This window comes from Hydra viridissima, unplaced genomic scaffold (genome assembly GCF_058129835.1).
Source record: "Hydra viridissima isolate aposymbiotic clone 2 unplaced genomic scaffold, HvirCarnegie_v1 scaffold_3, whole genome shotgun sequence".
Taxonomy (NCBI): Eukaryota; Metazoa; Cnidaria; class Hydrozoa; order Anthoathecata; family Hydridae; genus Hydra; species Hydra viridissima.
In genome coordinates, this window is record NW_028324302.1 from 20,648,899 (window position 1) to 20,664,502 (window position 15,604).

A 15,604-nucleotide genomic window follows, 5' to 3' on the forward strand; every position below is an offset into this window, starting at 1 on the left:
TCGAGATTCTCGATATATTTCGAGAATAATACAACTCATTCTCGAAACTCGTTTCGATATCGATACCAAAACCAACCTTATTCTCGAAACTTTTATTTCGATATCATTATCGATTCGATCGAGATTCTCGATTAGTTTCGAGAAAGAGTTTCGAGAACGCTAGAGCTTATTCCCAACCAAATATCCTCAGACCCTGTAAATAAGATTCAAATTTTTGTAATGGATTTTCATCTAAAAATAATAAAACTTTTTGGATGGTTCTTGTAAACAAACATCAAACTTAACCACATTCATTATGTAGTGTTTATATTCATGAAGTAAATTAAGCTAATAAATCAATAAAAAACTGCATATAAAGTAAAAGTTTTTATTTAAAATTATTAGAAACATTTAGTCACATTTTTTACATGAGGACAATTTTAATTTCACAAACGATATAAAAAAAATGTTATCAATTTAGGACAATAGTTAGATGTAAATTTTGAACAACAAAAAAAATTGAGTGCTAAGATTTTTTATAAGTAATAAAAAGTTAAAAGGTTCATAAAAGTAAAAGTAGAAAAACTTTTAAGTTTTACCGCTCAAAAAAAATGTAAAAAGACTTCCAATTTTGTAAACAAATCAAAGAAAAAGTTTTTTAAGGTAGATTCTCTGCAATCATAAAATTATATTCCCCTTCATTTTACTTACTTCTTAATAAATTTAAGTTACCGAGACTCTACTAACAGCCTAAAAGCTGGTTATCAACGTAGATGATTTTAAAAAACGCGATATGTAATGAAAAATTGGTCGCTAAGTAAAAATTCATTCTGTAACGAAGGTCCGTAGCCATTTTGAAAGTTCTAAAATTTTCATAATTCAACTGCGCTTGCGCACAATAACCTGTCGTATTTTAACAAAGTATGAACGACCGTGGAGCAGACTTGAAAAAATGACTTGAAAATTCAAAGATTCTCGTTTTTCAAGTCTGACTTCAGTTCAAGTTCTCTTCTTGCATTCCGTTCAAGTCAGACTTCAGATTTGAAGTCTGACTGGAAATTTCAAGTCCGCTTCTTACATTCGGAAGGAATTTTTGCTCTCTCAAGTCTGGTTTGAAGTCAGACTTGAAAATGGTCTATTTTTGGCGGTTTTCAAGTCTTACTTGAGTTGAAGTTCGCTTTATGCATTTGCTCAAGTCGCAATTAAGGTTTGAAGTTCGACTTCAAATTTGAAGTTCGGTTCTTGCATTCCACCCTAAATGTTAGCACTTTTATTTATGAGATAAATTTGGGAATTAAAAATCTATCATTCTTGTCGCTAGTTTTGCATAAAAAAAGAGAGAATTTCACAGAAATGAGAAAGATTATATATTATGTGAAGACTTACTAAAAAATATTTACAAATTCACAAACGCTTATTATCTTTTCAAAGTTGAAGGAAACAAAAAAATAAAAAAACAGAACATACAATGTGAGTTGCTAAATTAAATAAAAAATTTTAATGAAGAAGATTGGAACAGAACTTTAAACGAAATGTAGAGAAGATATGAAAAAAAAAAAAATTATATATAAAAGAACTTAGAGAATAAGTTTAAAGATCGGTATTGTATAAAAATATTTTAAAGAAGAAATCGGAAAATAAAAAAATAATTTTATACAAGAAATTGAAATGAGCAGTTTAAATTAGATTATTTTAAACTGAAAACTAAATCAAACATTTAACTAAGAAATTTAAATTAGAAAAATTTAGTGGAAGTATAAAAATTAAATTTAAAAGAGAAATTTAAAAAAGGACTTGGTAGAAAAAAATCAAAAGAAGTAATTCATAGCTATTAAAATTAGAATTTTAGAAATTTGAATTAGAAACTTTAAATTAGAAACTTTAAAATTTCAAATTAAGTAGAAATTCACTCTAGAATTGTTAATTAGAAACTTATATTAGATAAATAACTTTTATTTTGAGGTTTAATCCAAAAGTTTATGTTATTTTTTGGATTTAAATGTCCACAAAACAACTTTAATTTTCTGATTTAAACCCAAAAATATTGTTGATATAAGAAGAGGTCCATATTGGTTAGATTCAGTTCCTAAATATTTTAAACTCTTAACTTGAATGCAATTATTTTCATAAATTCTACGAAGAGATGGTAAATTCTTTATATAATGAACTCGTTTAATTGACAATAATGTTATTTTAATAAATTAATTTCAATGTTTTAATTATCATTTGTAAATGTAAGTTAGCCACCTCTTAAAGAGATGGTTAACTATAACTATCAAATGTACCTAAAATATCTATTATACCACAAAACTACACAGTGGTGATCAATTATTTTGTAGACTTTCGTATTTAAAAACTTTAAAAAAGATGGGAGAAGGAATGGACATGTTAGATATTATAGGAAGTATAATTTAAACAAAGTATTTATATTTATACAGTAGGGTTTGTATGGAAAAGAATAAAAAGTTGCCTAAACATAGCAATAAACACCCTTTAACTATTAAATATGATGAACACAAAACAGTTAACTGTGATGAATTAGATGGTTTTAATTGTATCATTAAAAAGAAGTCTGATAGAGATTATGAAAAGTTAACACGGAAGATAAAATTTCATGTTTAAATAAAGTGATCAACCTTATTACAATGCCATTTAATAAATTAAGAGTAAATGAAAAAAAATTTACTACTATATAAAATTGGGAAGATTTTAACAAAAACTCTCATAACAGCACCATAAGTGCAATGATATAACTTAAAAAAGCTACAAAAGAGAAAACAGCATTTTCTGAATATAAACGTGATAATGGATCAGATGATGAATCAGTGGAATCAGATGAACCGGATAATGTATTGCTTAAAATAGCTAATTATAATGGTATTAGAATGCTTTACCCAGAATTAATAGTATATATAAGACCTAAAAAAGAATATCATATTGCAATGAAATAAGTATAAAAAATATTAAAATACCATATGTAAATTTAAAAAATTCCTTTGAGTTATATTGCAGATCTTTACAGTATTGCGAATATTTTACTTGATTATTGGTGTTTTTTGTTTGTTGGGTCAAATTCCCCTTCCACATAACTCTATGGGTCAAGGGTTATGTGGAAGGGGAATTTGGAAGATTGGGATTGAGGCTGATTGTCTGGGGAGTACTTGGTTAGGCAAGGCCTTACGTATTCTAAAGCATTAGTCTAGGGGTCAGCCGTTACACGAACCAAATACGAACCACAAACACACACAACACTGAGAGCAACCCAACACCATAACACTCCAGCGTAACCAAGCATAATCAAACGGTTTGCCCAATGACTAAACTATATCTAAAAGTAATATCAAAGAAAAAACGATGAACAATATTTAGACCCTTTGGCAACTTTTGTAGCACTTTTATACGGTGTTTTATTAACTATAATATAAAAACTTGACAAATATATTTACGTCCATCGTTTTTTTATAATTTTCTGTAAACGTAAACATCAATGAACTTTTTTGTTAAATTTTTATAAGTTTTATGTTAGAGAAATGTTGTGTTATACTTCTTTAAATTATCATCAAATGCACACAAAAAATTCCTTTCTATCCTAATAAAACTTGACGTTAAAAAAGAATGACGTCGGCAAAACCAGAAATGAACATTGGCACGTGCAGATGTAAAAGGTTTATAATTTATTCAAAAGAAAAAACTTAGAGGAAGAAGAAAATTACAAATCAGATGTAATTCAAATTAAATTTCTGATATTGACAACTTGCCCCCAACAGTTTCCATAGAAACGGTTGAAATTATTACTTTGTCCAAATATGATTTCCAAATTTAGATTTTTTAGCTGGAAAGTGAACTCCTTGCAAAATACATGCATGGATAAACTCAGATCCAAAATGAGAGTCATAATATGATGATATGGGAAAGATTGAGGAATACTAAAATTTGCTCGATGCTAGGGTAAGGTTGCCAATATTGTACCCCCTAAGACCAAATTTAAAAATGTAGGCTATCTACTGAGTGGAAAGATGGATTTTCAACTGTATTTCATAATTTAGGGATTGTTTGTTGTAAAGATGTTAAAAAACCTCAAAATTTAAAAAGCGTTAAGTCTCGAAGAATCAAATTAAAAAAATAGCGCTATGAGTACAATTAAGGAAACTAGATCCTTAATTGTACCATTGTAATCCAATATTGTACCACTTTCTTGATTTCAAATACTTTACAACTTCGCAAATATTTTATGATTTTAGATTTTAGGGATTAAAAAAACTGATTAAAAAGAATGGTTTTTATAAAATCAGCAATTGGAAATATTCTGATATAACATAACACCTAACTGCCCTAAATATAATGAAATGAAGTTTTTTATTTAATAAACTCTATGCAACTTGAATTTTTTTTCTTCTGGAAAATGTTGAAAATAGGTATCACCACATATGGTACAATTTTTATTTAAATTGTATGTTTACCAATGGGTTAGCTAAGATTAGAATAGAGGAGGAAGATAGGTATTAAAGATAGTTATACTAAATAATGTAAAACAATATATACTATATCTGTTTTAAAAACAACCACACTAAATATTGTAAAATAAAATACATAAAAACATTATTTTTGGCAAAAGTTTCAGATATATTGTGTCTGTTTTTAATTAACACCTGCACAGTCAACATGACACCAGCCTTGACATATTGTTAAAACTGAACTAGAGAGTGCATCTTTTTAAGGACTGCTTGTCAATACAAGAGTAATATTGAAATTTTTTCTTTTTTTGTTTAAGTGGTGAAGTTCGTATTGTAAGTATGGATATTTCTCTAATTGGAATCACAAAAGGAATTTGTTAAACTTTACACGCGTTTTTTAGCGGTCAGAATGGTTGCGTCGGTACAATTTAGGATATGCCTTGAGGTACAATTTACGCAACTAATCTGATATTAAGTTAATTTAAAAATTTGACAACTAAAAATAATATATTTTAAATTCTAGGTATTTATTTTGAATTTAGATAAATTATGCTTTAACATAAATACACTGAACAAATCATATCTTCTGCTTTTTTTAGTGAAATACGCTTAGCCATAAAAACCTAAAATAAGAAATCTCCAATAACAAACCAACAAGAGCTTACTATGGCCTTAATGCAGTTGGATGACAAAAAAAAACAGTTGACTACTTAATTTCATTCAGCAAAGATAAAAAATAAATTAAAAAATTTCTTGTGGGTTGTAAAAATAACGAGTTATGTTAAAAGTATAATATAGGCATCGGTACAATATTAGCAACCTTACCCTACATTTGAAATTTACAACACTTGATGTTATTGCAAACTTTGATATTGGCAGAAGAGCATCAATTATTACTTTTCAAAATCTTTAAATAATTCATGGGAATTTTTAATAAACAATTCTCGGAATTTTTTAATAAATGGCTGCAATAGCGAAAGCTATTTCAATTTCTAATCATCAGTTTTTAAACAGATTTTTAGTTCATGTGTTTTTTTATATGACGTATGCAACCTGCTAAAAGTAAATTATAAAAGACTGTAGAGTTTTAGATAATGCGGTCTCACCAATCAAAAATTGCTAATTTAAATTTATTCTTGTAATGCTGCTAGGAAACAAATAATTAGATTTAAAAACATTGAACAGGTTGCATAGATCAAACTGTTTTTTATCTACGGTCAAAGTTTAACTTTTGAATACTTGATTAGAACATGAGATATTTTAGAAAGTTGCGATGTGCATATTTTCCCATATGCCCCATTATATTTAGATGAATAATTACCCATAATTTTACAATTCTCTTAATAAGATCTTTGACATGGTTAATTTTAACTTTGACAATATTTTCTTTTCAATTCAGAATTTTAGGTTTCAAAAAAGGTTTCAATTAAAAAATTTTAATGGAGTATGCCACCTTAATGGAGTATGCCACCTAAATGGAGTATGCCATCTTAAAAAAAAAGATCGGTAATATTATTATGATACGCACAGTCTGTGGCTGCTAAACACCTTTAATTCACACAACACTATACACTATTGTGCGGAATCTAAATGTAAATGAAAATCTATACAAGATATTAGAATTAGCAGAATAAAACGGGCGCAAAAACATTACACGAGAAGTAAAATTATGACGGGGTCCTATCATTTTTCAGAACCTTGAAGCATTCCCCGATCGAACAAGCGCATTTTAGACGTTTCAAAGATCTCTAAATTCAGTTATAAAGATGACCTTAAATGAAAGTATTTGATTTTGTACACCAAAATGAATAAAATTAGTAGCAATTAGAGTACATATCATAATCATAACTTACAAAACTTTCGGGTGATTAAAAGTTGAGTTTTTCATGTATACTTACTCATTTGATTGCTGCAAATCTAGCGGGTTTAAACAAACTTACTGCTCGGACATCTATTGTTTAGACCTTACGTATTCTAAAGTGTTAGAAGACTATTAGTTCAGACTTCGAGTTTAGGCTTCTAATACTTCAGAATACGTTAGGCTAAAAAACAAAATTTTAATACAATTAACAATAATATTATGTATTCTTAATTGAAAAGTATAAATGAAATGATAACGATATTTACTACTAAAAATCCTTCTCGTATTACTTCATCAATAGTCTCAAATGTGTAACTCAAACATATTTTAAAAATATTTACAAATGGGGCTTTTTGAATTCTTCTTTTAAAACACCTTAAACCTGATGTAAAGGCTCTTACTTTTGGGAAAAAAAAAAAGACTAACAATAACAAACAAAGTTACAAAAAAAAAAAATAAATAAAAATGCCATTTAGGACCTTTGCCTTTCAGGTATCGATAATTCTAAAATGGTACACAAATAATTGTTGCGAATGGTATAAGTATGGCTCTCTACATCCTTCTAGAGCTTTCTTGAACTTCCTTAAACTTTAAACAAATTTCTGGAATTTTCTAGCACATTCTGGAGTCTTCTACAAGAAAATTAGCAAGAATTATAGTATATAAGCTCTCTGATAAGGCTAATAATAATCATTATTGTTTTTCAGAAATACATCTAAGTATTATTTTTATTCATTATGCCATATAAGATGATTTGGACGAAGGAGCTCGTGCGATTTCATAGGTCACATAAGAAAAGAAGAGGTGTTCCACTTGAAGAAAAATCATTTGAGGATAAAAGCAGGATACCATTCAAAGTCCAAGTTGTTGGCCGCTATCTGTTCCTGGGGGAATCCAATATAGGTAGTTTTGAACGCACAAACAAATTGAGAAAGAAGTAACAAGCTTATGACAAAAGAAGTTAAATTTTCCAAACTTATCAATTCAAATTGTACACGCAAAAATGGATCATATGTTGAAAACCAATCAATAATAAATGTGTAAACCAAAAATAATATGGTTCATTGAATGAAGTTTTTGATATCACAAAAAAGATGGTGAATGACTCTGTAGTGGGGACAAAAGGTTTTAAAATCTTCAGATAGAAAGCAAAAGACAGGTCTGGTATACAACTAGGAAGATTGCAAGCTCAAAAACTATCCATCTATCAAAAAGAAGAAAAATGTCCTTGGAGCCTATCACAACAATAGCAGCAACAGCAGCAACAGCAGCAGCAGCAACAGCAGCAACAGCAGCAACAGCAGCAACAGCAGCAACAGCAGCAACAGCAGCAACAGCAGCAACAGCAGCAACAGCAGCAACAGCAGCAACAGCAGCAACAACAGCAGCAACAGCAGCAACAGCAGCAATCAGAAACAGGCAGAATATTAAGAGTCTGAAGATTCTGAAGAACAGGCCATAAGTACAAGCAAAATGTACAACAAATCTAAAACTGCAATCAAATTAGTACCATTTTCAAAGTTATCAACCAAAAAAGCAGTAACCATTTGTCGACAGGTATCTCAAGATGGGATCAATGTTTTGGCACCTTCACAATCTGGCAAAATCAGATCCGCTATTAAAATAGCTGTTAATTTTAAGAAGAAATGAAGAATGTTGCGATAGCGTTCAGAATTCTGTTGCTTTTCTTGTTTAGTATTGTGGCTCTAATAACTCAAATAATAGTGACGCGACTTTGTATATAATTAGCTAAGCTCTTTCATGCTCTCTCTTGTTTATATATATATATATATATATATATATATATATATATATATATATATATATATATATATATATATATATATATATATATATATATATATATATATATATATATATATATATATATATATAGATACATCCATACAACTTATAATTGCATTTATTCGAGCACATTCAAATACAATATCGGACCCCACGATTTTAAAAGTGTTTTTTTTTTTGATACTGATATACAGATGAGGCCTTTTTTATAGCCCTTATTTCTTGGTTCTTTCATTTATTCTCTGGTTTTTGACAAAATAGTTTGACAAGTTTGGACTTGGTCACATTGTTTGTTATTATTATTGATCTCTATTAATTTAGTTCATCATTTTTTAAGAAAATGTCTTCCATTGTTATCAAACGTAGAGTTCGTACTTCTAATATTAATTCAATAAAGTGTATTCTAGGTCAGATATTTAAGAGGGATGATAATTTAAGTTCCTTTAATGATTTAATGAAACTCTTGCTAGTCTTCTTGACATGGTGATTGACAAACTTAATAGTATTAACATTTAAACGAAGAAATTGTAAAATTGATTGAAGAGGAAACAGAATTTCAGGAGCAAGAAGATAGAAGTACTGACTGTTATTTTTTATCGTGTCAAATTATAAGAGATAAACTAGTTTATAAACAATAAGTTACATTCAAACTCAGATAGTTAAGTAAACAGCTCTTACGAAAATACTTCAACGATAAAGCTTCTATCTTAAAAATTACAATCATTTACCGGTAGACCTGAAAACTACAAAATGTTTCATAAAAATTTTATGTGTGCAATTGATAGCAATGAAGATCTACGTCCAGTTCCAAAATAAACTTATTTACGGAATCTTTAAGAGTGTCAAGCAGGATTAATTATCGCGAGGGAATTTACCAATATTGATAACTGCTGGGATATAAAAATTGTTTTAAATATTTTGAGAACTGAGATTCAAGCTCGTGAAAAAAGTCAAGTTAATAAAGAAGAATATTAAAACTTTACTGTTGAAATATTATATTCGAACGGAAATTTAAAGCCAAAAGCCAAGTTTGATAATTTTAAAAGCTATTCAAAATACAAGCCTCAAAAATGCAAAACGGTTATAAGTTTAAAGGACAGAAAGCAAGTTTTAAAAAAGAAAATAAGATGTTTCAAACATCTAAGGATTGGACATTTTGCTGAAAGTTGTGAGTCTAAAATGAAATGTTTTAATTGTTTTAAATTGTGTATAAGGAAATCTTCGATCGAAAAAATGGGTGTTCAAGAAAGTTCTTCATCTTCATTAGAAGCTGGTTTGTTATCAAAGTATGAAAACTGTAGTCTCAAAGATAATTAGTCATCCTCCACGTATTCTATTTGATCTTTGCGAGAATGGCTGAACTTAAAAACGTTAGACTCCAAGAAAATTATTATTAATACATATGGAAATCACAGTGAAACTGAGGTATTAGAGAGAGTTTAATTTAATATCAAAAGGTCAAATTATCATACTGTTTTTATTCTTGTTTTGTTAAGGACATCTGTGCCCCCATAAATGGTCAGGATATAGAATTTGCTCTTAATAATTATTGTTATTTAAAGGGTCTAACTTTAGCTAAATGACCCTGTAGATATTGATATTCTGATAAGTGCAGATTTTTACTGGGAATTCTTTGATGATAAAATTATTTGTGGCAATTCTAGGCCAGTTGCCTTAAAGTTTGATCTCGGAAGGTATGCGTTAAATGATTGTTCAGATAAAAATGAGAGGAGGTAATTTTTATGTAAGTACTGTACATGTTTTAAAAGTTCAATCAAAATTTGTTGATGATGAAGTTGTTTTAAAAAATGGCTTTTAAAAAAGATTGTTTTAAAAAAAGGCTTTCGCTTTTGGTTTCCAATCATCTTTTTTGGTAATTTCTCCAGTGTCACCGTTTAATAACGAATAATGTACGTAATTCTGTAAATTCTGGAATTGCAGATTTTTCTTTTTCTATCTTTTCTAATTTATTATATAAATTCAAATGGAATTTTAAAATGGTTACTTAAAGGACTTGTGGTGCTTTCATTGATAAAGTATATTTTGCCACCTTACATTTTGCCTTCTTGTCCTAATTATTTTAATTACTTGCATTAACTATTAAATTTAAAAACTCATATCGAATTATATTTTCTGTTTACGGACTTTTCTTTTGAAATATTTGCCTTAATATTTCCTTAATATTTGTCATAATAAAACATGATAGTATTTAGATAAAATTTATCATATAAAAAAACTAATTAAATCTAATTAAAATATTTCGCATTTAGTCATTTTTGAAAAATGAATGTATAGAAATGTTTAATTAAAATCTCAGCTTTTATTTTCAGAATTCCAAAATGCTATTTTTATGGAAGTTTGATCAAATTAAGGAAACTCAAAAGAAATTCCTTGATCGCCTTGAACTTCTTGAAAATAATGAGGTAGGACCTAGAGGATTCATAGCTGATAGCACTTTTACAGGACCGCTTGACAAATTAGAAAGGTTTGACAAGGAGGAAATTGATTAAATTCCAGTAAAGCAGGTTTCGGAAGGTAGTTTTGTTACTGTTATTATTATTTTATTTAATGTAGAAAACTAAATTGAAAAGTAACTTTAGGGTAGACCGGGGCACGTTGGCCCTAGGGGCAGGATGGCCCTTTTGAGTTAGTTCTATGACTATGCGCTTCGGCGCGCTAGGAATCAAGGGGAAGGTTGACAGCACTCCTCCCCTCATTCCTCAGAAGTATCACTGATATCTGAGTACAGTTGCCAGTGTTGTATATTTTTATCGATTTTGGATAAGCTGAAGTATATTTTGAACAGTTTGCTTGATGTGTTTGTGTTCACCATTCTTCGACAGTAGTGCTGTAGGTAAGTATCTTGTTTGAAGTTTAAAGCCTAAGGATTATTTTAATATACAATGTTACACAGTATCTGTTGATGGGTTAAGAAAAAAGTAATTTTTACTCTAAACATGGCGATGGGGCAGGTTGACCCAGCACAAACGAGGCACGTTGGCCATGTGGGCTAACGTACCCCGTTTATGCATGCACATTTTTTAATTCATATTAAATTGTTTGTGATGGAATAAAATGCCAGTGATAGAATGTTTTTATTAAAACGCTAATCTGATTGAGACTTTTTAGCCAGTTTCAAAACATTAGATAAGAATTAAGCCTAATAAATCAATTAGGTATTTAATAATTTTGTTAGAATCTCATACTATGTTGGGAATATGTAAATTTATATAAGAATGTAATAACAGTAAGTAATTTTGTTTTTGTAGTATTAAAAAAATTAAATATGTAAACATGTAATATTAATAAGTAAATAATACATATTTAAAAAAGTTAATATGCAATAAGTACCTAATTGTAAGTTTCAACACACATCAGTTCTAAACCAGCTTTCAAATATGTCAGGGAAGATATATCCTTATAAATAATTGGGCATTTAATAATTTTGTTAGTGCAATCAAGGTTTCATAGTGTGTAGGTAATGAAAAATAATCACTATTTACTCTATATTATATGTATGTATATATATATATATATATATATATATATATATATATATATATATATATATATATATATATATATATATATATATATATATATATATATAAATCTTTTATATACCTTTCATATTTAAAAACATAACTAACATGTAATTAATATGAAATATATTAAAAAAAGTAAAATTTAAAAAACTGTAAGTATGTAATATAATATTTAACACGTAAGTTTTACAACAATTCTACATTAATAATGTAGAATTGTGTAATCAAAGTATAATGTAACATTATACTTTGAATATATTTTTAGATCTAACTAAAAATGGTGCGAAAATATGTTCGCAAGTCAGAGCGAGGAAAAGCGTCACAAGATACAATGTTACTTGCAGTAACACAAGTTACAGAATATAAAAGATCAATAAGAAAAGTTAGTATGGAGTTCAATATCCCACGGAAGACTTTAGGAAGATATTGCAATAAGTACAATGGATTACCTTCTGTTAGTAATGCTTCTGTTCAAACTGAGGTGATTAATGAGAACTCAGTGATTCCTTCATTTTCTGATAATAAAAATGAATGCCAGATTGTTGCTACTGTTGACATGCCTGAGCCAAATGAAGTTAATGAAGTAACTACTATACTAAGAGATCTACAACCTCCTAAATCAAACAGAAAACCTTGGAACAAGTTTGGCTATGCCAAAAGATTTCAGGTATGTTAATTTTTGTGTTTAATTACTGATTTGAATTTGATAGTTTGTTTCTATAACATTAGTAAAGACCCATGCACTCATTGTTAACTGTAAAACACAACCGGAATAATTAAAAAGAATGTTTATGCAATGTGTAGGCTAATTCTATTTTCTTTTCAGGTATTTGAACCTGAGCAGGAAGACTTGCTTGAGCAATACCTTATGAAAGCAAGTGACATATACTATGGTCTTTCTCCTAAGGAGGTCAGACTATAGTTTGTTTCTATAACATTAGTAAAGACCCATGCACTCATTGTTAACTGTAAAACACAACCGGAATAATTAAAAAGAATGTTTATGCAATGTGTAGGCTAATTCTATTTTCTTTTCAGGTATTTGAACCTGAGCAGGAAGACTTGCTTGAGCAATACCTTATGAAAGCAAGTGACATATACTATGGTCTTTCTCCTAAGGAGGTCAGACGATTTGCATATACATATGCTCTTGCCTGCAGCAGAAAAATTCCCCAATCATGGACAGAGTTACAAATTTCAGGTTGTGATTGGTTTGCAGGATTCTTGAAGAGGCATCCAAAACTTTCTATTCGTTCTCCTCAAGCAACAAGTTTAGCCCGCTGCACTAGCTTTAATCAGCATAATGTTAAATTGTTTTTTGACAACTTAAATAATGTTTTGACAAGGTTGAAAGTAACCCCTGCAGACATATGGAATATTGATGAGACCGGAATTACAACTGTGCAACGACCAGACCGTATTGTTGCTCGTAGAGGCTTTCCCCAGATAGGTCGAGTAACATCTGCTGAAAGAGGAGCATTAGTGACTATGGCTTTGGCAGTTAATGCGATTGGTAATAGTGTGCCCCCATATTTTATCTTTCCGAGAGTTAACTTTAAGTCCCACTTTATTCGTGATGGACCAATAGGTTGTGATGGATCAGCCCATTCCTCAGGCTAGATGACAGAGAAAAATTTTTTAAAATTTATCAAACATTTTGCCATTCACACACGTTGCTCAAACAACCGTCCTTGTCTAGTTTTGATTGACAACCACAGCTCTCATCTTGATGCACCAGTTCTTGATTTTTGCAAAGAAAATGGGATCACACTTTTATCCTTTCCACCACACTGTAGCCATAAGCTACAGCCATTGGATAGAAGTGTTTATGGTCCTTTTAAAAAGTTTGTTAACTCAGCATGTGATGCGTGGATAACTGTAAACAAACGACCTATGACTATCTATGATGTACCTGGTATAGTAAGAACAGCACTTCCTAATGCTATAACTCCAAGGAACATAATGAGTGGTTTCCAAGTAACTGGAGTTTATCCATTTAACAGAGATATTTTTTCAGAAAGTGACTTTTTGCCGTCGTATACATCAGATAGACCAGATCCTGATGTTGATTTCTCCATTGCAGATCTCAATAAATCGACTGCCTTTCTGTCTACTTCAAAGGAAGAAAATTTTCCAGATTTAAATAAAATACCAGGTGCCACTTCTAACCCTTTACTTTCACCATCTCCTGAAGAAGTAAGGCCTTTTGAAAAAGCTAAGCCTCGAAAACAGAGAATAAATAGGCCTAAAAATCGGAAACGAGTTTCTGCTATATTAACAGATACCCCTGTTAAAAAAGTCTTGGAACATGAACAGAAGACATCAAAAGAAAAAAAATAGAAAGGGCTTTGAAACAAAATAAAACGTTTACTAAAAAGCTATTATCTACCAAAGTAGGTGATCCAGATAATTCTAAAACCAGCAAGATTCAATCTTGTCAAACTAAGAGAAAGAAACCAAACAAGAAAGATGAGAAAGATGAGATTGAAGATGAGAATGAAGATGTTTTGTGTCTTAGATGCCTCAAACCTTTCTCAAACAGTCTTCCAGGTGCAGAGTGGATTCAGTGTTCAATCTGCCATCATTGGGCACATATGACTTGCGTAGAAAAAGATATTTTATGAATGTTTATACTGTAATGATCTTTAAGTCCCATTAGATGAAGATAGTGACTAATCTGTGACTAAATATTATAATGTATGTAACCATATTAAATGCTATGATAAGATAACGATTGTTCATTTATATATAATTGTTTTCACTGTATGCACCTTTCTTACCTCAAATTTAACTAGAAATTATTTTGAGGGCCGATCTGCCCCAATCCATGGGCCAACTTACCCCAAGTAAGGGGCACATTGGCCCAAGGAACATCACCTTAAATAAAGCATTTTAAAAATTTTCACAAGTTTATTTAAGCTTTTAATAAAAGATTTTTTTATTTTATATAGTTTTAGCAACCTTCTCCCATTAAGAAACAAAATAAAACACGAAATGCGAAAAAGTTAGGAATCAAAGAAAAAAAAGCGGGCCAACGTGCCCCGGTCTACCCTAATCAATAAAATTTAAAATGTTACCGCTATAAACACAGCTCAAAACTAAAAACAAAGTTTATGTTCATTTGAATTAAAAGCATCCCAACACTGATCTAAACAGTTACTGTCTTTGTTTGCAGCAACTTGTTTTTAACTAACTTTAATAAAACATTTTCTTTAGATTACACTGATTAAAGGTGTTGGTGGTTCAACGCCACGTAGAATAGTTAAAAATGTGTCCAACAGCATGACACAACCTTTGCAAAGCTGTTTTAGTAAAGATGGGATAAAGGGAAAAGGGAAAATGGACATTTGTAGCCACAGCATTATACGAATGTTTAAGAAGTTAGTTTACATATAAAATTAAGTTGTAATGTTTCTACTGAGTGTAACTATAAAGAACAAAAAAGTTATAATAAAATCTAAGTATGTATTTAATTAAATATAAACATTTAAGTAAAAAATAGTTCTATATTTTGCTTGTTTTAGAAGCGCTTATTCCAGAAAAAGATGGTTTTGATGTAGGTAATATCGAGACACTCGTTGGCGACTTGTTATAACAAGCAATGCTTAAATTGCAAAAAGAAAATAAATAATATAAAAGTTCTTTTTTTTTTTTTTTGTTATAGCATTTATATTATCTAATCTGTATTTAAAATAGTAAATATTTTTAACTTCAAAAAAGTTATTATTCCGAGATTTTAGTGTAGATAATGCCCGAATACAACGACCAGAAGTTTAATTTGGACGTCCGCAAGACGTCATAATTCGTCCTAAAAATGTCTAAAAAGAATGTCCATGGACGTCTAATATGGACGGACGAAAGGTGTTTCATTTGGACGTGCTAAATAGACGTCATAGGGCTAATGTCGACGTCCGCTGGACGTCGTTGGACGTCCAAATGCCCACTGGGTTTTTGCAAAA

At 29.8% G+C, this 15,604-nt stretch overlaps 1 protein-coding gene and 2 pseudogenes across 2 annotated transcripts; all 3 read left to right on the forward strand.

Annotated features, from left to right (window-relative positions):
* The first annotated feature begins 2,346 nt into the window (after positions 1–2,346).
* Positions 2,347–15,276, forward strand: LOC149891391 (uncharacterized; annotated as a pseudogene).
* On the forward strand, positions 11,923–12,567 carry LOC149891392 (uncharacterized). Its single transcript, XM_090080996.1, has 2 exons — positions 11,923–12,312; positions 12,472–12,567. The coding sequence occupies exons 1-2, from the start codon at positions 11,923–11,925 to the stop codon at positions 12,565–12,567; spliced, it is 486 nt and encodes a 161-aa protein (XP_089937122.1).
* LOC149891393 (uncharacterized) lies at positions 12,607–13,997 on the forward strand (annotated as a pseudogene). Its single transcript, XR_016450702.1, has 2 exons — positions 12,607–12,735; positions 12,847–13,997. The product of XR_016450702.1 is annotated as an uncharacterized LOC149891393 (transcript).
* Positions 15,277–15,604: the final 328 nt, after the last annotated feature.